The sequence below is a fragment of the Nannospalax galili genome, unplaced genomic scaffold (genome assembly GCF_000622305.1).
Source record: "Nannospalax galili isolate Female #2095 unplaced genomic scaffold, S.galili_v1.0 scaffold346, whole genome shotgun sequence".
NCBI lineage: Eukaryota > Metazoa > Chordata > Mammalia > Rodentia > Spalacidae > Nannospalax > Nannospalax galili.
Window position 1 is genome coordinate 1164418 of NW_008357637.1, and position 20598 is coordinate 1185015.

A 20598-nucleotide genomic window follows, 5' to 3' on the forward strand; every position below is an offset into this window, starting at 1 on the left:
AATATTACTTTGGTTTTTCATGTTATTATTTTTTCTCTGTGATTTTGACATGTGAATTTCTTTTGTAGTTTCTGATTCTTGCGTGAGACTCAGGCCTTCAAGTTTAAGTCTGCTTCTTTTCATGAACTTTGTGTCTTTGTGGTTTACTTTTTGGGCATGAAAAGCTTGTTTGTCTAAGCTTCCAGTTCTCTCTTTTGATTTTATATTAGAGTGGCAGGATTTATTTTGTCTTCAGGAATTCCCACAGAGGCCCAATTCAGATGAGGGTCAGATGATTTCAGGCTTTCTCCTAAGGTCTGGATCCCTCCAGGAACGATTTTCGCCTCAGGAATTTGGGGGTTGGACTGGCCTGGGAGCCTGGCCCAGGAAAGATGCTGGTCTAGGGCAGCTGGTGGCCCTGCCACCCAGAGATGCAAAGGCAGATGGAGCGGGAAGAGGCCCCAAGAACTCCCGGGGACAGCACTGAGGAGCTGGGTTGGTCTGGATGCAAAGGATCAGGAAGAGGAAAGGTCAGCTCCTGTGTCCCAGAAAGAGGCTGGCAGGTGGTGCAGGCCCAGGCAAGCAGAGGGAGGTGAGGGTGGGGCCAGGTCCAGAAGCAGTGCTCCTGGGGCCCAAGGAAGGCACTAAGTTGGTCTGGGTGAAAAAGATCAGGAAGCAGTATTGGTTCCCCAGGTGTCTGGGGACCCAAGACTAGGAATGGCGCAGGGCCCAACAGGAGAGAGGGGTCGGGGAGATGTGAGGGTGAATGAGGCTGGGGGAGTCAAGGCGCGGAGGTCGCAATGGATTTACCCCGGAGAGAGGCCTGCAGGTAGAGCTCTTTTTTAAAGGTAAAAATTCATTCAATTTTATGTCTTACAGGGCTTATACTGAGTTCAATATTGTATAACTATTAATTCAACAGTGAACCTAAAAATTTTATAGCCACTTTTGAAAGAGATGTATCTTTGCTCTGGAAACTGTTAATGAGTATGTTAAAGCTGTAATGAAATGCTTCTTCTAAAAAAAAAAAAAAAGTGTGGTGGCCGCTTGTAATTCCAGCACATCGGAGGTAGAGACAGGTTCCTGGGGCAAGCTAGACTAGCCAGAATATGCGAGCTCTGAGTTTAGCAAGAAGTCCTGCCTTAATACAGTGGAGAGCAGTCTAGGAAGACACCCAACATTAACTTCAGGCCTACTATTAATATACAATGTATGTAACTCTTTGAGAGTTTGGACTATAACCTAAAACTGAATTGGTGAATTATGCAGGAGTTCCATTTTTAATTTTAAGGAACCTACACACTGGTTTCCATAGTAGAGTTCCATTTCAAACACTTTCACCAACAGCATATAAAGGCTCTTGTTTCTCTGCATCCCTGCAATCCGTGTCATTTTATAGTTCTTTGATAGCAACCCACACCAAATTTTCAAAAGCTATTTATGAAGGTTGCCAAGGCCTTGCCTAAATTAAACGCTACATACAAAGTCTTCTAAGAAAAGTGCTTTTGATGCCTATTAAAATGTGATCCTGGGCTAGGGAGGTAGCTCAGTGTGTAAAATGCTTGCTGTGCCAACAGGAGACCTGAATTTGGATCCCTGGTACCTGCACATGGCAGCATGTTTCTGTAACCCTTATGCTAGCCAGTCAGTCCAGTTGAAAAGGTGAGCTCCAAGGTCAGTGAGAGAAAAAATAGAGTGGAAAGTGATAAAGGGAGACATCGGATGCCAACCTCTGGCCTCTACACAGGCACATGAGGGTGAGTGCACCCCCACACACGTGCACATATATGCACACACACACCCTTATCTTAAAAGACTAGCAACATTTTGATATTACTTTTTCTACTCAAAGTTTCTGAATTTTTTAGAGTTTCTAGCAAGTGAAACAACAGCACACTGAAAGTGGCACAGAAAGAAGAAAATTTTAAAGTTACATTTTCATGTCTTGCTTAAAATGCCACCCATATGTGTATCTCCCAGAAAAAGCAATATGACTACCAAAAGACCAATTATAGGGTGAATACATAATTTATTTCATTAATTTTGGTCCCACTACATGGGGAGAACTGGGAATCCTACCAAAGGGAGCAAATGGAGTAACTGGCTTAGGTAGAAGCTGAGAACTCTCATATGCAGTGGTGACATGAGGGGAGGAAAAGTGAGTGTGAACTGAGCCATTGGAAGGTCGAGAAGAACAGCGGTCTTTACCTTGTTCTTCTGGAATGACTCGTGTGGCTGAGTTTTCCTCTACTTTTTTTCTAGCTTCTTCTTCTTCTTCTTTAGACCACTGCATGTGATCCCTACAAAAAAATATAAATTTATATAAATATAAAACATGCTTTACAGTTGAGTAAGGCAGAGATGATGGGACTGGGCACTCCATCTTGCCTTCTAAATCAAGGCAAACACAAGGGATACAAACTGACTCCATGCCAAATGGATCAGTTTTGTGTTGGATGTTCCTCTTGATGGTGCTAAGTGCCACCCTGCAACTCCTACGGGTCTTCTGTCTAAATCTGGCTGAGGGATTAGCCAGCACCTATGAGAAACAGCTGGTGAAGCTGTATCCTCAGAACACTCCAGCACATGACTACCTGGGGCCTGATGAGGTGCCGGTTTCCTCTAAGGGTGAACCTACTTGCCTGTTTGCTAACTTTTGAATAGGGCAATCTTTAATAGTGTTTTAATGCTACTTTTATAACACATTCTAATTCTACTGCCAAAGAGATGCAAGTTTGTGTGTGTGTGTGTGTGTGTGTGTGTGTGTGTGTGTTTGTGTGTTTTCCTGTGTAGCATATGGAGGTCAGTATCAGGAGTCTCCCTCCATCATTCTATACTTCTTTTTCTGAGCCAGGGTTTCACACTAAATATGAAGCCACCAGTTTTGCTAGACTGGATGACCAGCAAGCCTGTGTCCACTCCATCCCATCCCCAGCTTACAGATGTGTGCAGCCACACACTTTTAACATGGTGTTAGGGGATCCAAACTTAGTCCTCATGCTTGTGTGGCACACACTCTACTCATTGAACCATTTCTTCAGCACCTAGACCAGTTTTAAAGTATTTAGTTCTTACTCTAAATTTTTAAAGTAATTTTTGGTTTGTTTTGCTTGGCTACCTTCATTTTAAAAAATAGATTAATTTAAATGAAAGAATACTATTTATGCTGTGTTTTTTTTTTTTTTTTTTTAATTTGAGATAGGTCTTGCTGTGCAGTTGACACTGGCCTCAAACTCACAATTCTGCCCCAGCTTCCCAAGTGCTAGGCTTAGAGGCATGTGCAACCATGCAGCCAAATGACAGAGTTCCTGATAAAGGATATAAAAGGATGGTTTTTCTTTTCTTTTAAAAAAATTTTTATCATTTTTATTTTATGTGTATGAGTGCATTGCCTGCATGTACGTAAGTATACCTGTGTTGTGCAATATACCTGTGGAGGTCAGAAGAGGGCATTGGATCCCCTGGTACTGGGATTATGGAAGGTTGTTAGCTGCCATGTGGGTACTGGGAACTGGACCCAGATACTCTATAAGAGGAGCCAGTGCTCTTAATTGGTGAACCATTTCTCCAGCTCCAGGATCATTTTTTAAAAAATCTCTCACTTTCTATAATAATATTTAGTTTCTGAGTTTATTCTCCCTGTATGAGAAGACAGTACTCTTTGCTACAAAAAAAAAAAAAGGTTTCTTGTTGCCTACCATGTATGAGGCCTGGATTCAAAGTCTAGCATCACAAGAAAGAGGAGGAAGAAGAAAAGGAGGAGGAAAAGGAGAGGGAGAGGGTGGGGGAGGGGGAGGAGGAGGAGGTTACCTTCTTAGGATGGAAGCAACATCTATGTTTCCTGAAATGAGTCATTTTTCTAAATAATAATAATAATAATAAAGAAAAAAACACACCTACTGCATTCAAGTTCTATATAGCTTACTGATAATTATAAGAAATGCTGACTGACATGGGTACACTTATATATATGCAATATACTCATACACATTTTAAAAAAAAAAAACACTTTGGGAGGCTGAGACAGGTAGATCCCTGGAGTTCACTGGCCAGCTAGTACAGAGACCCTGTCTCAAAAAACTAAGGTGGAGGGCAACTGAAGAAGATATCCAACATTGATGTCTGACATCCTACACACACACACACACACACACACACACACACACACACACACACTGGAAACATGATCCTAATGTAAATGTTTAATGGTGGAATATATACTTGGTCTTACTGTATCATATGGTATGCTGGATAGCTTCAGTTATCAACTTGACACACCTGGGTAGAGGGGAACCTCAACTGAGGAATTTCCTCCACTGGGTTGACCTGTGGTAATGTCTATGGGACCTTTTCTTGATTGTTAAGTGATGTGAAAGGACCCAGCCCATCATGGGTGGTGCCACCCCTGGGCAGGTCATTATGTATTGTATAAGAAGGTTAAGTACAGGGAGCAAGCTAGTAAGCAGCATTCCTCCATGGTCTGTGCTTCAGAAGCTCCTGCCTCCAGGTTCCTGTCCTGAGTTCCTGCCCTGACTTTCCTCAGTGATGAACTGTTACCTGGGATATGTGAAATAAAATAAGCCCTTTCCTCCTCAAGATGGCTTTGGTCAGTGTTTTTATTACAGCAACAGTGAGTAACTAGGACATATAGTATGTATAAGCAATTATCTGAGTGATAAGGGTTAAATAAAATTCTTGGGGACTAGAGAACTGGTGCAGGCATTAAAGACTCAGGTTCACAACCAAAAAGACAAGAGTTCGGTTCCCAGAGCACCCATGGTTATCTCTCCTGCTACGTTTAGCTGAGCATGGTGGTGCACGCCTTTAGTCCCAGCACTAGGGAGGCAGAGGCAGGCAGATCTTTGTGAGTTTGAAGCCAGCCTGGTCTATATAGTGAGTTCCAGGCCAGCTGGGGCTACAGGGAGACTTGTCTCAAAAAGACCAAATTAAAAAAAAAAATTCTTGGTAGCTCATTATAGTGACTGGCAAATATTAACTGAGCAGTTAGGGTGATCATAATCACTATAACAATCACTACTATTTATTATTTATTACATGTCAGGTGTCCAAAGCACATCTCATACATATTTGTCTTTTTTGATCCTTTCAAAAATCCTGTGAGAAGGTTACAATCCTGTTCATTTTGTATGAGGCAACAGAAGTTTAGTATAGACACAAAGTCCTATAGTCAGTCAGAAACAGAATTCAAACCCAGGTTCAGGCCATGTCAAAGTCCATCTTCTCACTCTTCTGTTACTGTCTAAGGCAGTGGGGGTACTGAGAGTTTAAGACTCTTGGAATGGAAGCAATTGCTGTTTCCTAAAATGAGCCATTTTCTAAATAAAAAAAAATCATACATACAACATTCAAGTTTCTTATATCCTACTAATAATTGTAAGAAACACTCTGGGGGACTAAGACAGGGAGATCCCTGGAGTTCACTGGCCAGCTAGTGTAGCTGAATCAGTAAGTGCCTTGTCCATCAAGGGACATGCATTTCTTAATGCATGTAGAATAAAAAGTAAATGATAATACAGGGGAGGATTGGTGGGTTAGTGCTGGATGGGTAGAAATGGGAGCTTCACCAATTAAGGACAGCTGGGGAAAATAGGAAGTGTTATCAGGAAGGTAGGTGTGGGTTGGGGGAAAGGCTGTGGGGTAATTACTCTGCCCAATCAGAGGCTGGCAATATAGACAGTATATGCAGGAAGCAACAAAAAAGTTCATTTTAACTGGTTCTCTAGGGCAACTGCAGGTGAAGTTGGGAGCTGGATAATGGATGGATTTCAGGGGATGGCAGTACCATGCAAGACACAACAGGTCTAGAGTAATGAGCCCTAGTACTAAGGTGGTGTCAATGGAAAACAGAAAGAAGAGAGCAGGGGAGAAACAAGATATGCTGTTATGACCTGGAGATGAATTACACATTCAGGAAGTCAGGAAGGATTGCAATGATGTAACCATAAGTGTCTAGGAAAGTGGGGGTGACAATAACAGAATAAGGAGTTACCTTGGGAGACATGAGGAGAATCTTGGTTCTAGTCTAAGTCATGTTTATGCAATCAGATATGAGTATATTCCAGTGACCGAGTTACTCTCCACTGAAAGGTGAGAAGCTGGCCCCTCCCTCCCTCCCTTCTTTTTTCAGACGGGATCTTGCTATTAAGCCTAGGCTGGCTTCAACTTGTAGCCATCCTCCAGGCTCATCTTCCTGAGTGCTGGGATTACAGGTAAAAGCCATCATGCCCAGTTTTGTTTTCTTTTAAAAAGGTTCAAAACTGGAATGCTGGGGTCTCCAGGAAAAGCAAATAAAATACAAAAGAATTTCACAGATGAAAATTTAACCACAACTATTTTTTCACACCCAGTCATAACCCAAATAATCACTAAACAGTTCTGTCTGCTTTAATGAATGGAATTAAATAGATTTTTGTTTTGACTAATTTTAATAGAGATGAACGATCACATATAAATTGAGGCTAGAAACTATGCTTTATATTCTATTTTTATTTAAGTATATAAAGACTTCTTATATGAAAGTTGTAACACTAAAATCAACAAATCACCTGTTTAAAAAAATAGTACTACCAAAACTAGAGATGAGTTTCTTATCTATAAATTTTTACAACAAACAGGAAAGAAAACAGAACAGTTGTGATGGGGGGTGACGGCATATGCCTACAGCCCCAACTACTCAAAAGGCTGAAAGACTGAAGCCGAAGAATCAGTTAAATCCAGGAGCCAGTCTGGACAACATGGTGAGATTTCATTTCTTTTTTTCTTTTTCTCTCTTTCCTTCTCTCTCTCTCTCTCTCTCTCTCTCTCTCTCTCTCTCTCTCTCTCTCTCCCTCTCTCTCTCTCGTAAGTGCGTTCCAGGCCAGCTGGCATGGAACTCGCTATGTAGACCAAGCTGGCCTTGAACTCAGATAGATCCGCCTGCCTCTGCCTCCTGGGTGCTGGGATTAAAGGCATGTGCCACCACACCTGGCCAGATTTGGTTATTTCTTAAATTGCTCTTAACATCCTTACACTGCTCTCTGTGTTGCGACATTTTCTTAACTGCTCAGTGAGAATATTATGGCCTAAGCTCTGAAGAATAGTTTTCCACTGTACAGTTGCAGAAACCCCACAGAAGTCTATAAATGTCCCTGCTGTATTTATGGGAACTTCTTCAAGAACTGCTGCTTTATGGCAGCTCTTTATAGAAGTTGGATTCATCTACAGGAAAACCTGATAGCCAGCAATAAGGATCATTCGAGTTTTTATAAGTAATAAGTACAACAATGGAATTCAAGTGCAAGGACAAGTGACTAATAAGCAAACTGAAAAGAACCAAGCATTTAGCAACCCAAACCAACGGAAAAGTGATTCGTATTGTTTGGCTCATAAATTGTACTTCATGGAATTTATTATAGTAAAGTATCTCAAACAAACAGTAAAGTTCAGTCAGAAAAATTCTCTGTACAAAGACATTCACTGGAATTATAATAAGAAAAATACTGCAAAGAAGTAGTTATAAGGGAATCAAAAATTATGGTGGCTCAAAGGAATATTGTACAGACACTTAAAATATTTAACAAGTATTTTTTTGTTTTTTTGGGGTGGTCTTTTTGAGACAGTGTCTCCCTATAGTCCCAGCTAGCCTGGAACTCACTATGTAGACCAGGCTGGCCTTGAACTCACAGAGATCCGCCTGCCTCTGCCTCCTGAGTGCTGGGACTAAAGGTGTGTGCCAGCATGCCTGACTTGAATTTGCTTTTTAACATCATGTTATTTAATAAACATTTTCATACTGTTACATGGTAGTCATTATTTTGAATATTTTAAATACCCTGCATCAACCTCCCAAATGCTGGGATTACAAGCATGTGCTGCTTCATCCAAATATAATTTAAAGATAAATCTGACAAAAGCATATAAGGTTATTTATAAGCATTAACTAAATCTGCTGTGCAGGATTTAATTTTGGCCACGATGGCACACCTGATATTGGGCTTAGCTTCCTGCTATAAAAAAATTATCAAGCTGGATAAAATATTTGAAGTAACTGCTTTTAGGCACTGGACTTGACAGTGTAAGACCATGACCCCTAAGGGAACACGTTTCCAGGGTCACATGGGCATTCTATCTGCAGATGAGATTCTCTACTGTGGGGCAGAGGTGGAGCTCAAGCAGAGTGGTTTTCTGCTGGACAGCAGCTGCATGGTCTGAGAAGGCAGAGGTTAAAGCTGTGCAGCAGAATACTGAAGAAGCTGCTGGACAGAGGGCAGGACACATGCATCCTGCAGAGAGCTCTTCTAGGACTCTGAGCTGATGGTGTCTGCTCACCTACAGGGTAGACTCCAGAAAAGCTAGCAGAAAGAGAGGGTTGTGGGAATGAGAGTGGAAAAAAGGACTGACCAGAGTTGGCAGTACTACACATAGAGACACTGGAGTTTGAGCTAAGCTAGAGTGGAACAGTCTCTCTAGATACCTCAGGTATATAATTAAAATCCTAGAAATGCCATGCCATGGAATAAGAATTGCACTAGACTTGGGACAGGTCAAAATAGCCTCACCCTAACAACACTTTGAAGACAGGCTTAGGGCATGGTGATAAATGTCTGTAATCACAGCACATGAGAGATTGAGGCACGAGAATTCCAAATTCGAGACCAGCCTGGGTTATACAGAAAGATCCAACCTCAGCACTTTGGAGGCAGAAGCAGGTGGATCTCTGTGAGTTTAAGGCCAGCCTGTTTACACAGTAAGTTCCAGGCCAGCTGGGGCTACAGGAAGAACTGCCCCCCGAAAACAACAAAAAAAACCCCAAAATCTAAAAAACAAAAACCCCTCTGATCCTGAGCATATGGTAGCAACTTAACCTCGAGCCAGAAAATAACTTACCTTTAAAGACAATAACACAATTCAGACTCCATGCAGGATATCACTGATGATATCCATCATATAATAAAACATGATGAGACATGCCAGTCAAATGACAAAGCAGGCAATAAATATAGATTCGGAAAACCAATGATCAGAATCAGTATACAATGACTTTATTTTATGAGTGTTCTGTCTACATATATGTAAGTGCACTTGTGTTGTACAATGCTTGCAGAGGTCAGAAGAAGGCACTGGATCCCCTGGAACTAGAGTTATGGATATGAACTGTAGTTAGCCACCATGTGAATACTGGAAACTGAACCCTGGTTCTCTGCAACAGCAGTCAATGCTTTTAACTTCTGAGTCATTTCTCTAGTTCCTATAATGACATTAAAATAGCTTTTAAAATTATGATTAGGTACTTTAGGCACTGGAGAGATGGCTCAGCAGTTAAGAGCACTGACTGCTCTTACAGAGGTCCTGGGTTCAATTCCCAGCACCCACATGGTGGCTAACAACCATTCATAACTCCAGTTCCAGAGGAATCCGATGCCCTCTTCTGGCCTCCACAGGCACGATACGAGTGCACTCACATACATGCAGGCAATACACTCATACACATAAAATAAAAATAATAAATAAAATTTGAAAAAAATTACTTTAAAAAGGCAATATTTTCTGTAGAAGTCCTTATTCACTCTACATGTCTTTTCTTCCTCTCTAAATGCCTGTGTTTAAATATATAACAAAACTTTTAAAATATAAATTCCAACTTTGCTACATTAAAAAAACCCAAACAACAACAACAACAACAACAAACAAGTAGGGAGCTGGGGATGTAGTTCAGGTGGTAGAGTATGTACCTAGCACGCAGGAAGCCCTGTGTGTGTGTGACCTCCAGCACTGAATAAACCTGGGGTGGTGGTGCATACCTGTAATCTCAGCACTTGGGAGGTGGAGGCAGGAAGATTAGAAGCTCAGGATCATCCTTGGTAACATAGTGAGTTCCAGGTCTACCTGGGCTACATGAGGCCTGTCTCAACAACATAACAAAGCAAAACAAAACAAAATAGCACTAAGCCAACAAAAAGATTTAAATGAAAAAGAATGGCAGAATGAATGGGTGAGGAAATCAACAGATAAATGATGATACTCTTGTCAAAAGGAAAGTCTGCAATAAATCTACATACAATACCTGAAATCCACATACAATATCTGAAATTTAAAATTCAATGATATACTTAACAGATGATGAATACTACAAAGAAAGGGTGCAGAAATTATTCAAACTGAGAAACAAAGACAAAAGACTGTGCTGGGAACATGTGGGATGATACTGCCTTGGTTCTTACAGGTTCACATGTCGGACGCTGTCCTCTATCTGGAGCTGCTGGGAGGTGTGGGACCTATAAAAGGTGAGGCCTAATAGGAGGCCCTTGAAGGGATTCAGGTAGTTGTTATGGGACCCTAGGTTGCCAGTGGTAGAGTGCTAGTGTGCATAAAGCCTGGGCTTGATCCCCAGCACCATAAAAATAAAATAAATAAAATTTAAAAATTGAGCCTTGGGACACTTTTTAAAAATATTCAATGCTTGCATGGCACAGGTGCACTTACATACATACCTACATACATGCAGGTAATATACTCATACCCATAAAATAAAATAAAATTTTAATTTTGATATAGGGGTCTATAAGATGGCTGAGAGGATAAAGGAGCCTGGTGCCAAGCCTGATGATCTCAGTTCAATTTTGAGAGCACATGCTGGAGGGAGAGAAACTGACTGCCACAAGTTGTCTTCTGACCTCTGCATGAACCCCATGGCACTTCGTGCCCCCCATACACAAATTAAAATATATTTTAAATAAAAATGTTAAATCATTAGTGAATGAACAAATTCTAGCAACTGAGATCTGAAACTAGGATTTTAAGTTCACTTCCAAACAAAGAGATATCCTGAATGAGAGTAAGTACTCTGAATGAGTGAGTCAGACACTATTATAGGACCTCATGTCTTTAAAAGAGGGAAAACTGTATGACCTAGTTAGCTTTCCTAGTGCTGTGAAAAAAACACTGACCAAAACAACTTGGAAAGGAAAGGGTTTATTTCATCTTCTAGCTTTCAAGTGACTGACAAGCCATCACTAAGGGAAGTGAGAGCAGGAACTCAAGGTGAGAACCTAGCAAGGTGAGAACTGGAATGCTGCTTACTGGCTTCTTACTGACTTGCTCCCCTAGGCTGAGCTCATCCTGCTTTCTTTTCTAAAATGTATTTTATGTGTATGAGTGTTTTGCCTGGAAGTATGTAAGTGCACTTATGTGTGCAGCAGAAAAAAAAAAAAAAGAAAAAAATAGTCAATGCTGCAAAACAGAGAAGTATGTACAGGACATTGCTACTGCATACTGAGGTTGGATGACTGGTATGGTATGAACTGCACAGAACTGGTTGCTATTTTGTGTGTCTGAATGGTCAACTGAACTTACTTTCTCTTTTTTTAAAAAAAGTATTTTATTATGTGTATGAGTATACTGCCTGCCATGTATGTAAGTACACCCATGCTGTGCAATCCCCATGGAGGTCAGAAGAGGGCATCAGAGTCCCCTGGAACTGGAGTGACAGTTGGTTATTAGTTGCCATGTGGATGCTGGGATTCAAACCCAGGACCTCTGTAAGAGCAGGCAGTGTTCTTAAACTCTGAGCCATCTCTCCAGCCCCCATGAACTTACTTTTTTATAAATGCTATTTGTACTTGAAATAATAACTATAGATAAAACTATAGTTATCTGGATATTTGGAATATGTTTTCTCAAAAGCATTTGAAATGAGCCTATCACGTCAAAAAATACAAATGACAGTATTTGTTGCCAAAGATAAATCTGGAGCTTTTGAGCAAAAATTAGAACTTTGGAAAATTTGTGTCAACCATCATGAGCTTGATAGCTTCCTAATATTTACAGGTTTTGTTGATGAGTGGTGATATTAATGTGATTTTAAAATGTTGTATAATGAAATGTGTCAACATTTGGAAGTTCTGCATAAAGCAGAGAACCAATATTTTCCAAGTTATCCATGCAAAATGTTATGAAATGATGCAAAAGAATCCATTCAAAGTTCAAGGTGCACCAACAGATTATAGTATACCAGAATGTGGAAAGCTCATTCATATGGCTTCAAATTCCATACTCCAACAGCTATCAAAACACCTGAAAGCAAATCCTGAATCCATCACTCCAGCCTTGGAAGACAAAAGAAAAGTGAGGAAGAACCCAATAGAGGGATACTTTTGGAAGCCCTTGTCAAGAAACTCCAGTGGACTTTCATATGAACATTTGAAAATTGCCGTTCTGACTTTTTTCTAGTTCCCTGTCTAGAAGTTGTAATGCTAATCACTCTTGCCTTTTCTTCTCCTTCATATCTCCTATTCGTGATTCAAGGACTTTCTTCTCCCCTTAGAGACAAGAGTTATACCATTTGGGAGTCTTTTAGATAGACCCACTGAAGGGGTACTTCAATTGCCTCACCCTGCATCCCTGTTCAGCATGAAAGAAGCCAGAGCGGTCGGCGTCCCGATTCCCTATTGGCAATTTGGGTAACTCCTTCAGAGGATGGTGTGATAAGAATAGGAGGTAGGAATTGGCTAGGCAGTTAGGGTAAAAAGACCCCAAAGAAATGTAGCCAGTCAAAAATGTCCTTGGGCCTGTTTGCAACATAACTCTTTTCCAAAGGCCAAAAATGTCAAAAGTATTTGGGAGCTTCTATCTAATCCTTAAAAGGTTTTAGGGTTACCTCTTCAGAGAGGGGAATGTTGGAGGGGAGGGAGTGGGCATGGATTTGATCAAAACACCTTATATACATGTATGAAATTCTCAATAAAGTTTTTGTAAAAATTTTAAAAAAAACTGTCATTATTGAGATTTGGTATAATGCCAAGAAAATTTTTGAGCTGGGTCTGGTGTAACCTATAATTGTAGTTGGAAGCTGAGGATGGTAAGTTCAAGGCCTGCTTTGGATACAGACCAAGTTCAAGACTAGCCTGGGCAACTTAGAGAGACCTTGTCTCAAAATACAAAGGAAAAAAGGGTTAGGGATGCAGCTCAGTGGCAGAATGCTGCATAAGATGCTCAAAGCCCAATCCCTAGTACCAAGATAATTTTCTGAAAAAGCTATTAAAAATCCTCTTCTTTATAACTCTGCATCTATATGAAAAGAAGTTTAATCCATATAAATTCAACCAAAACAAAAACAATGTAGAAGCAGATATGAGAATCCAGCTTGTCAGTTAAACCAGACATTAAGAAACCTGCAAACATGGGCCAGGTGTGATGGTGGAGGCCTTTAATCCCAGCACTCAGGAGGCAGAGGCAGACAGATCTCTGTGAGTAGGAGGCCAGCCTTAGTGAGTTCCAAGTCAGCTGGGGCCTGTCTCAAAAAGACCAACAAGAAACTTGCAAACACTTAGAACAGTGACACTCTCTAGGCTATATTTCTGGAAGAAATTATATATAGATATTTAGATATTATATATATAGATATAGATTATATATAGATATATAGATATAGATATTTTTATTAATACATGCAATTTGGATTAATATGTAATAGTTTCGTTATTTTGGAATGAACAAATATTTTAATGTATATTTTAATTTCTAATATGAAAAATATCAATAGACATAATTCAAGAAAATGATAGGCTTTTGGGGCCCTCAGTGATTTCAGAGTATAAAGGGCTCCTGAGACCAAAATATTTGAAACTATTGTCCTAGAATAACCCCTAAAAAGTTATGCAAAGATTATATATATATGAATTTAAATGGAGGTACCCTGAGTGAGTAGGTAATACCAATTCCAGAAGACATAGGTGATCAATAAAAATCCCCAAAAGCCAAGTGTGAGAATCCTTCCTGTGAGCTATTGGCCAGGAAGGCCTCAGAGGCCCACAAAACAACACAGGCTGTTGCCATTACTCTTGGCTGCCCATCAAACCTATGTAGCAAGAATTTATGGCTGAAGGTAGCATACACCTTGGTTGTGGACAAAGAGAAATCAAGCTGGAACTGAACTGGATGTTTTCAGCATGCTAGCTAGCTTACATAGAAGCAGAAGGGGCTACACATGCAGCTGGGAGAAAAAGTACTAATGGTCTTACTCATGGGACCCTTCACCTCAATTAGGGAACTACTGGATGCTGCGGGAAAGTCACTGGCTACAGTGGTGTAGCCACTGGCTCCAGTAGATAGCTCCACACTCATAGTCTGAAAGAAGGCTCTGGTTAAATTCAGTGGGTCCCAAAAAAACCCTCCAGGAAGATATAAAAGTGGGAGGGGGACTTATAGGGAGGGGTTTAACAAGCCTGGGGCCCGGGGTTGTAAGTGGGGGGGGGAAGTAAGGATGATCAGAATATCTTACATACATGAATGAAATTGTCAAAAATATAGGCCTGGAGAGATGGCTCAGTGGTTAAGAGCACTGGCTGTTCTTGCAGAGGACCCAGGTTCAAATCCCAGCACCCACATGGCTGTTAACAACTGTCTATAACTCTAGTTCCAGGGGATCTGATGCCTTCTTCTGACATGCAGGCAATACACTCATACATATAAAATAAAATAACCAAAAAGAGAAATTGTCAAAAGTACATTTAATAATAAAAATTGTATTTTACAGCACTACCAGGACTGCTATCTTATGTTTCCCTTAATTTTCCCCTTATTTTCCTTCTTCCCCCTTCCCTCTCTTCCCTTACTTTTGTGCATAAATAAAAGGGTAACATTGTTTCTGGTTTCATTTTCTTTTCAAGCTTTTTGTTTTGCTTTTTGAGTATGACATAGCCTTGGCTAGCCCAGAACCCACTATATAGACCAGGCTGCCCTCAAACTTATAATGGTACCTCTAGATATGATGTTACATGTCTGGCCAATAAGGTATCTTTTTTTTTTTTCTGTCTTTTTTGAGACAGGGTCCCTTGTAGCCCCAGCTGTCCTGGAACTCACTATGTAGACCAGGCTGGCCTTGAACTCAGAGATCTACCTGCCTCTGCCTCCTGAGTGCTGGGATTAAAGGCGTGTGCCACCATGCCCGGCCACCAATAAAGTATCTTACTGCTTCAATTTATACACTTTTTTTTTGTTGTTTTTTTTTTGAGACAGGGTCTCCCTGTAGCCCCAGCTAGCCTGGAACTCACTATGTAGACCAGGCTGGCCTTGAACTCACAGTTTCAAGTGCCTAATTTGTGCACTGTTTTGAGACCTGTTAGTCTTATTTGACTATGATAAAACAGAGACATATGCATCAGGGTTTACATAGAGAATATGTGTGATATTGTTAGAAAAGCACTAAGATCTTTTGCTGCGTGGATAAACGGACAGTGGATATAGACAGCTGAACTGGGAGGAGATACTTGTGAGTATCGGGGAAGAGCCAGTAAAAAGTATATGGCACATGCCTTTAATCCTAGCACTTGGGAGTAAGAGGCAGGCAGATCTCTGTGAGTTTAAGGCCAGCCTGGTCTACATAGTGAGTTCCAGGACAGCTGGGGCTACTGGGAAACATTGTCTCAAAAAGACCAAAAACAAAACAAAAAACAACAAAAAAACCCCCAAAACAAATTAGGTACTTGAAATTATAATTATTCTGTTTCATCAAATCTAAGATATTATTTTCTGAACCAGTAAGAAAAAAACCCCAAAAGAAACAAAACTCCAATTATAATTGTAAGATGCCATCAATTGTAAGAAGTATCATGGTTTCAGTGCTGTTAATTAGTACAAGAATCTGAGTCTAAGAATGTATGAGGTATAACTGTTACAGGTGTATTAGCTAATAAGTGAATTATTTTTAATTAAGTCTTCTTTTCCACTATTGATGACAACTTATATTTCTGATTCCTGGCTGCCACTTCTCTTTTTGGTCATAATAAACATTTCAGTTAATTATTGTTATTAGTAAGCCAGTTTCCTAGTTAACACTAAGTTAACTAACAAAAAGACACAACACAGAAAGAACCAATGTCTCTACCTCTGAATATAATGAAATGGGGGGGGTCAGCAGTCTCTATCTCCCTCTTTAAACATTTATTGGGAACCCTATTATACATTAGATGCTGAGCTATGAATTGTAAATGAAGATGAGAGGGTAAAACTCAGAATTGTTGAGGAGTTGTGATTCATACTAAAGAATATATAATTGATCACCAGGGAGATAGGAAGGTGAATGGGAACAGGTGAGGGGCATTATTTTCTTAAAATTAAAACTTAACCAATACCACACATATAAAATACAGCTCTGCAGGCATGGTTATACACACCTGCAATTTCAAAACTTGGGAGAATGAGGTAGGAGAATCAAGAGTTTGAGGCAAGCCTAGGCTATATAACAAGGAAACCTGGAAAACAAAACAAATATAGTTTCATCTCTACCCTACCTCTTATCATCACTCATATCTATGAGATAATGCACCATTATCAGGATAATGAGACCTTTTTAGAATTTTCTAAAAAAAAGACATTTAAATTATATATATTACAGAAAATTAGATCATACTAGAAACACTTCTTCACAACTTGCCTTCCTTGTTTAATGCCACACCATAGCACTTCTTACCAGTATATAGAGCTCTTATTTTTTTTAATTTTATTATTTTTATTGTTATGTGTATGAGTGCATTATCTGCATGTAGGTAGGTGCACCTGTGTTGGGCAATGCTCAGATGTCAGAAGAGGGCATCAGATCCCCTGGAGCTGGAGTTACAGACAGTTGTTAGCTACCATGTGGGTGCTTGGAAATGAATCTGGGTCCTCTGCAAGAGCAGCCAGTAATCTTTTTTTTTTTTTTTTTGTCAGATCATCTTTTACTGAAATAGTTTCTCTTTCTTTACTAGCTGGGCATTCCACTGCACCACTGATGATGTCATCTATTGTCATGAGGGTGATGGCCATCCACATTGCAGTCCACAGATGGTGTAGTCCCCAGGATCTCTTTAAAAGCTCTGGAAAGTTCTCTGGCTAAAGATCCACACAGTGTCTGTCAGGCACTGTTGACAACCTCATCAAAAGTGACATTGCCACTGTATTTAATGTTTTTCTGCTTCTTTCAGTCTCTTGGTGGCTCCTTGAGGGCTTTGATGATCTGGGCAGAGGCAGAAGGTATGACTTCAATCTGGCCCTGTCTGTTCTGAATAGTCATTTTTGCTGTAATCCTCAGACCTTCCCAACCACCAGTTGCCTTGGCAATGTCATCACTAACATTTTGGAGGCAGATCCGGGGGACCGATCTTGGGGCCAAGGTGGAAGTGGTACCTCTGGTGCACCTTAGGTAGACAACTTTGATCTCACTGGGGTCACACTTGGGCAGTGTGATAAAGGCATTGATGGAGGAGGATGGTGTCGGATGAACCTGGATCGACAGTGCTCTTAAGCACTGAGCCATCTTTCCAACCCCAAGATCTCTTACTTTTACTAGCTGTTACATTCTTTTTCAAATGTATGGATGTAGTCATATTTTAACAGCTTTTGAAGCATAACTGAATTACAGTGATCTGTACATATTTAAGTCTTCTAGTTTGATAAGCTCTAATATATGTTGAAAGCTTGTGAAACCATCACCACAATCGATAATGAACATGCCCATCACCTTCAAAAGATTCCTGTGCCCCTCTGTAATGCCTCCTCCCACTTCTCCTCACTAGCTCTCCACTCTCAATATCAGTCACTGATCTCTAAATCTCTAAATCTCTAAAGATTAATTGGTATTTTCCAGAATAGTACAAGGAAATACCCTGGGTTTGATCAGCAGCACTGCAAGGAAAAAAAATCTAAACACACACACACACACACACACACACACACACACACACACACATATTGGACTGCAATTAGCCATGCATAGCTGAAACTGGGTAGGGGAGACTACTATACTCTTAGATCCTTTTACCCATAATAAAAAAAGAATTCAGCCATGCTGTGTACATATTTATTTTTACTTATGTCTATGTGTATGTGTGTGTGCAGGTGCTTGCAGAGGCTAAAAGAGGGTGTGGGATCCCCTGGAGCTGGATTACAGGCAATTGTGACACACCTGATATGGGTCCTGGGAATCAAACAAACTCAGATCCTCTGAAAGAGCAGCAAGTTCTCTTAACCACTGAGCCATCTCTCCAGCTCCATGTTGTGTTTATCAATATAATAGCAGGTACATGTTTAACTTGTCAAGAAACTGCCATGCTACATTCCAAAGTGGTTATGCCACATTGTATTCCCACTAGCAGTGTAAAAAGCTCTAGCCCCTCCACATTCTCAGCAACACTTGGTATGCTTGATATTTTGAAGTCTGGCTATTCTAATTGGTGTGAAGTTTTATTTTGTGACTTTAATTTTGCATTTCTCTAATGGATATCATCTCACATGCTTATTTACTGTCTGTGTGTCTCTTTGGTAAATGCTAAAATCTTTGTTCATTTAAAAAAAATGTATTGAATTTTTTTGTGTACTTCATATAGAACATCTTAATCATCTTTATACCCCCTTCCCAGTGACCGCCTCCCATAGCCCCCCAGTGGAATTCATACATCCTGTCCTTTGTGTTAAGGCCTATCATATCAAGTTAGTGTCCCCAGTTGTCCTTCAGTGCAAGTTCATCCATTGAGGTCTAGTCAGCCTATCTAGAGTCCCTCCTTTAAGAAGATCAGCTCTTTCTCACCCAGCAATAATCAACTGCCAATAATTCTTTGACTAAGATTAGGGGCTGCTGTCCATTTTCACAGTTCTGCGCCGGGTTTTTGTCTGTTTCTGAGTTTGCATGGGTCTTTTGCATACTGACACCATTGCTGTAGGTTTGTATGAGAAGGGTCCCAGGAGCCCGTAGAACTCTATTTCCATATGCACCTCCTCTTCGGTTCTTACAATTTTTCCACCTCCTCTTCCGCAATGGTCCCCAAGCCCCAGGTGGGTAGATTTTAATATGGGAAACCTGTACAAGGACCCACACCCTCTATGTAAATTTAAGGCTCCATATTTTGTGCATAGTAAGAAATTACATTTGTCTAGGGATGTGACAGCCTTGGGGTTTTCTCTAAGATCTATGGCCTTTCCAGCTATGTGTATCTGGCTAGGTTTATAGTACCACACCTGAGTTTCCTCCCATTGAGTGAGCTTTAAGTCCAGTTAGGTAGCTGTTGAAATCTTTGCTTCTTTTTTTATTGGCTTGCTTTTTATTATTGAATTATGAGAACTTTTAAGTATATTGATTATGATCTATTACCAGAAATAAAAAGGAACAAACGATTGATACATTCAACATGGATAAACCTCAAAATAACTATGCTGAATGATTAAGGCCAGACATACATAAAATACTGGAATATTTAAATAAAATACTGGAAAGTACAAACAAACCCACAAGACATTCTGCATTCTTCCCTCTCTTTTCTTTTTTCTTGTATTTTAGTAAAATTTCTTTGGCATTGTATGTTTTCAGAGACATTTTACATCTTTCCCTGAAAACTCCATGGCTGTTCTCCATTTTTCTTGGGCTGAGAAGGGGTGAGGATAGGTGGGGGCAAGGAGAGGGCTACTGCCAGGATTCAAGGAGTGATAGGCAGCCTTTATTAGGGTCTCAGTGTGCTTTGTCTTGTTTTGTCAAGTGATCTTTAGTTGAAATATTTTTCTCTGTAGTTCTTAAGCAGCTGGGCACCACTGTTGGTGTCATCTAAGAAGACACAAAGATGGTAACGCTGAACATTGCTGCCCAAGAATGAATGGGTGATCCCTGATCCCTAGGATTTCTTTGATAATTGCAGGGAGGTCCCTAGCTAAAATTCAGTGACATCTGTTAGGAAAGATTTACAATCGCATTAAAAGTGCTCTTTCCACTCTGCCTAAAGTTTTTTTTTTTTTTCTGTTTTTACTGCCTCTGAGTGGTTCTTTGAGGGCTATAGAGGTCATGGCAGAGGCAGAAGGTACCACCCAATCCAGGCCTTCCTGCCTGACCGGTCAGCTTCACTGTACTCCTTAGATCTTTGCAGTCACCAGCTGTTCTGGTGATGTCATTATCAACTTTTTTGGGAGACAGACCTTTGAGGAACCACATGAGGGGTCAGGGCAGAGGAGGCATGGCCTAGCATCCACTTTGAACTCTTCGGGGTTGAACTTGCATGGCACAGTAGAGGTAGTTGGTGTCAAATGTACCTGTTAGTTGACATGTGAAGAAGGCTGCACCTTGGCTTTCTCCAAAATGAAAGCTGAAAAGCTAGTTTGTCCTTTTTTTTTTTTTTTTTTTTTTAAAAAAAAAAAGTTGATTTAGGTCCTGTACCAGAAGCCTTTAACTAGTTAGGCTATGCCTCGTTCCTAAGGGAGTTTCTCTTGAGCTTTGGATAGCTCAATTCAGCACAGAGCCCTGAAAATGAAGGGCCTGGTTTCCTGCTTTGCTGAGACCTACATTCTGTTGCAACAGATAATACACTTATTTTCTAAAGTTCATTCTCAACCTCTGGCCCGCTGCCTGGTAAATACTGAAAAAAGTCTTGCCGTCTGCCAGATGACCTTCTCTCTTTCTGAGGGATGTAGGTGGGGTCAGAAGCTACTCTGACTCATTTAATGGATCTACAATTTCCTCAGTCACTAGTTTTCCATGTTTATGGCCTTTTGGGGACTGCTGTTGGCAGCGTTCTACTTGCTTTTACTAATTTTTACTTATTTTGTTGAAGAAGAGATAGTCTATTTTTCTATTTTGTTTCATCCTATTTTCCTGGAAGGCTC

At 40.4% G+C, this 20598-nt stretch overlaps 1 protein-coding gene and 1 pseudogene across 3 annotated transcripts in view; both read right to left on the bottom strand.

The window, feature by feature from the left end:
- Mettl8 (methyltransferase like 8) overlaps positions 1-20598 on the bottom strand; it is a 124814-nt gene that overhangs the window by 45863 nt on the left and 58353 nt on the right. For all 3 annotated transcript variants that reach the window (XM_029557299.1, XM_029557298.1, XM_008855242.3), the window contains one exon: positions 2188-2279. In XM_029557299.1, the coding sequence (XP_029413159.1) occupies positions 2188-2279 (92 nt within the window). The remainder of the gene's footprint in view (positions 1-2187; positions 2280-20598) is intronic.
- On the bottom strand, positions 16265-17272 carry LOC103751800 (annotated as a pseudogene).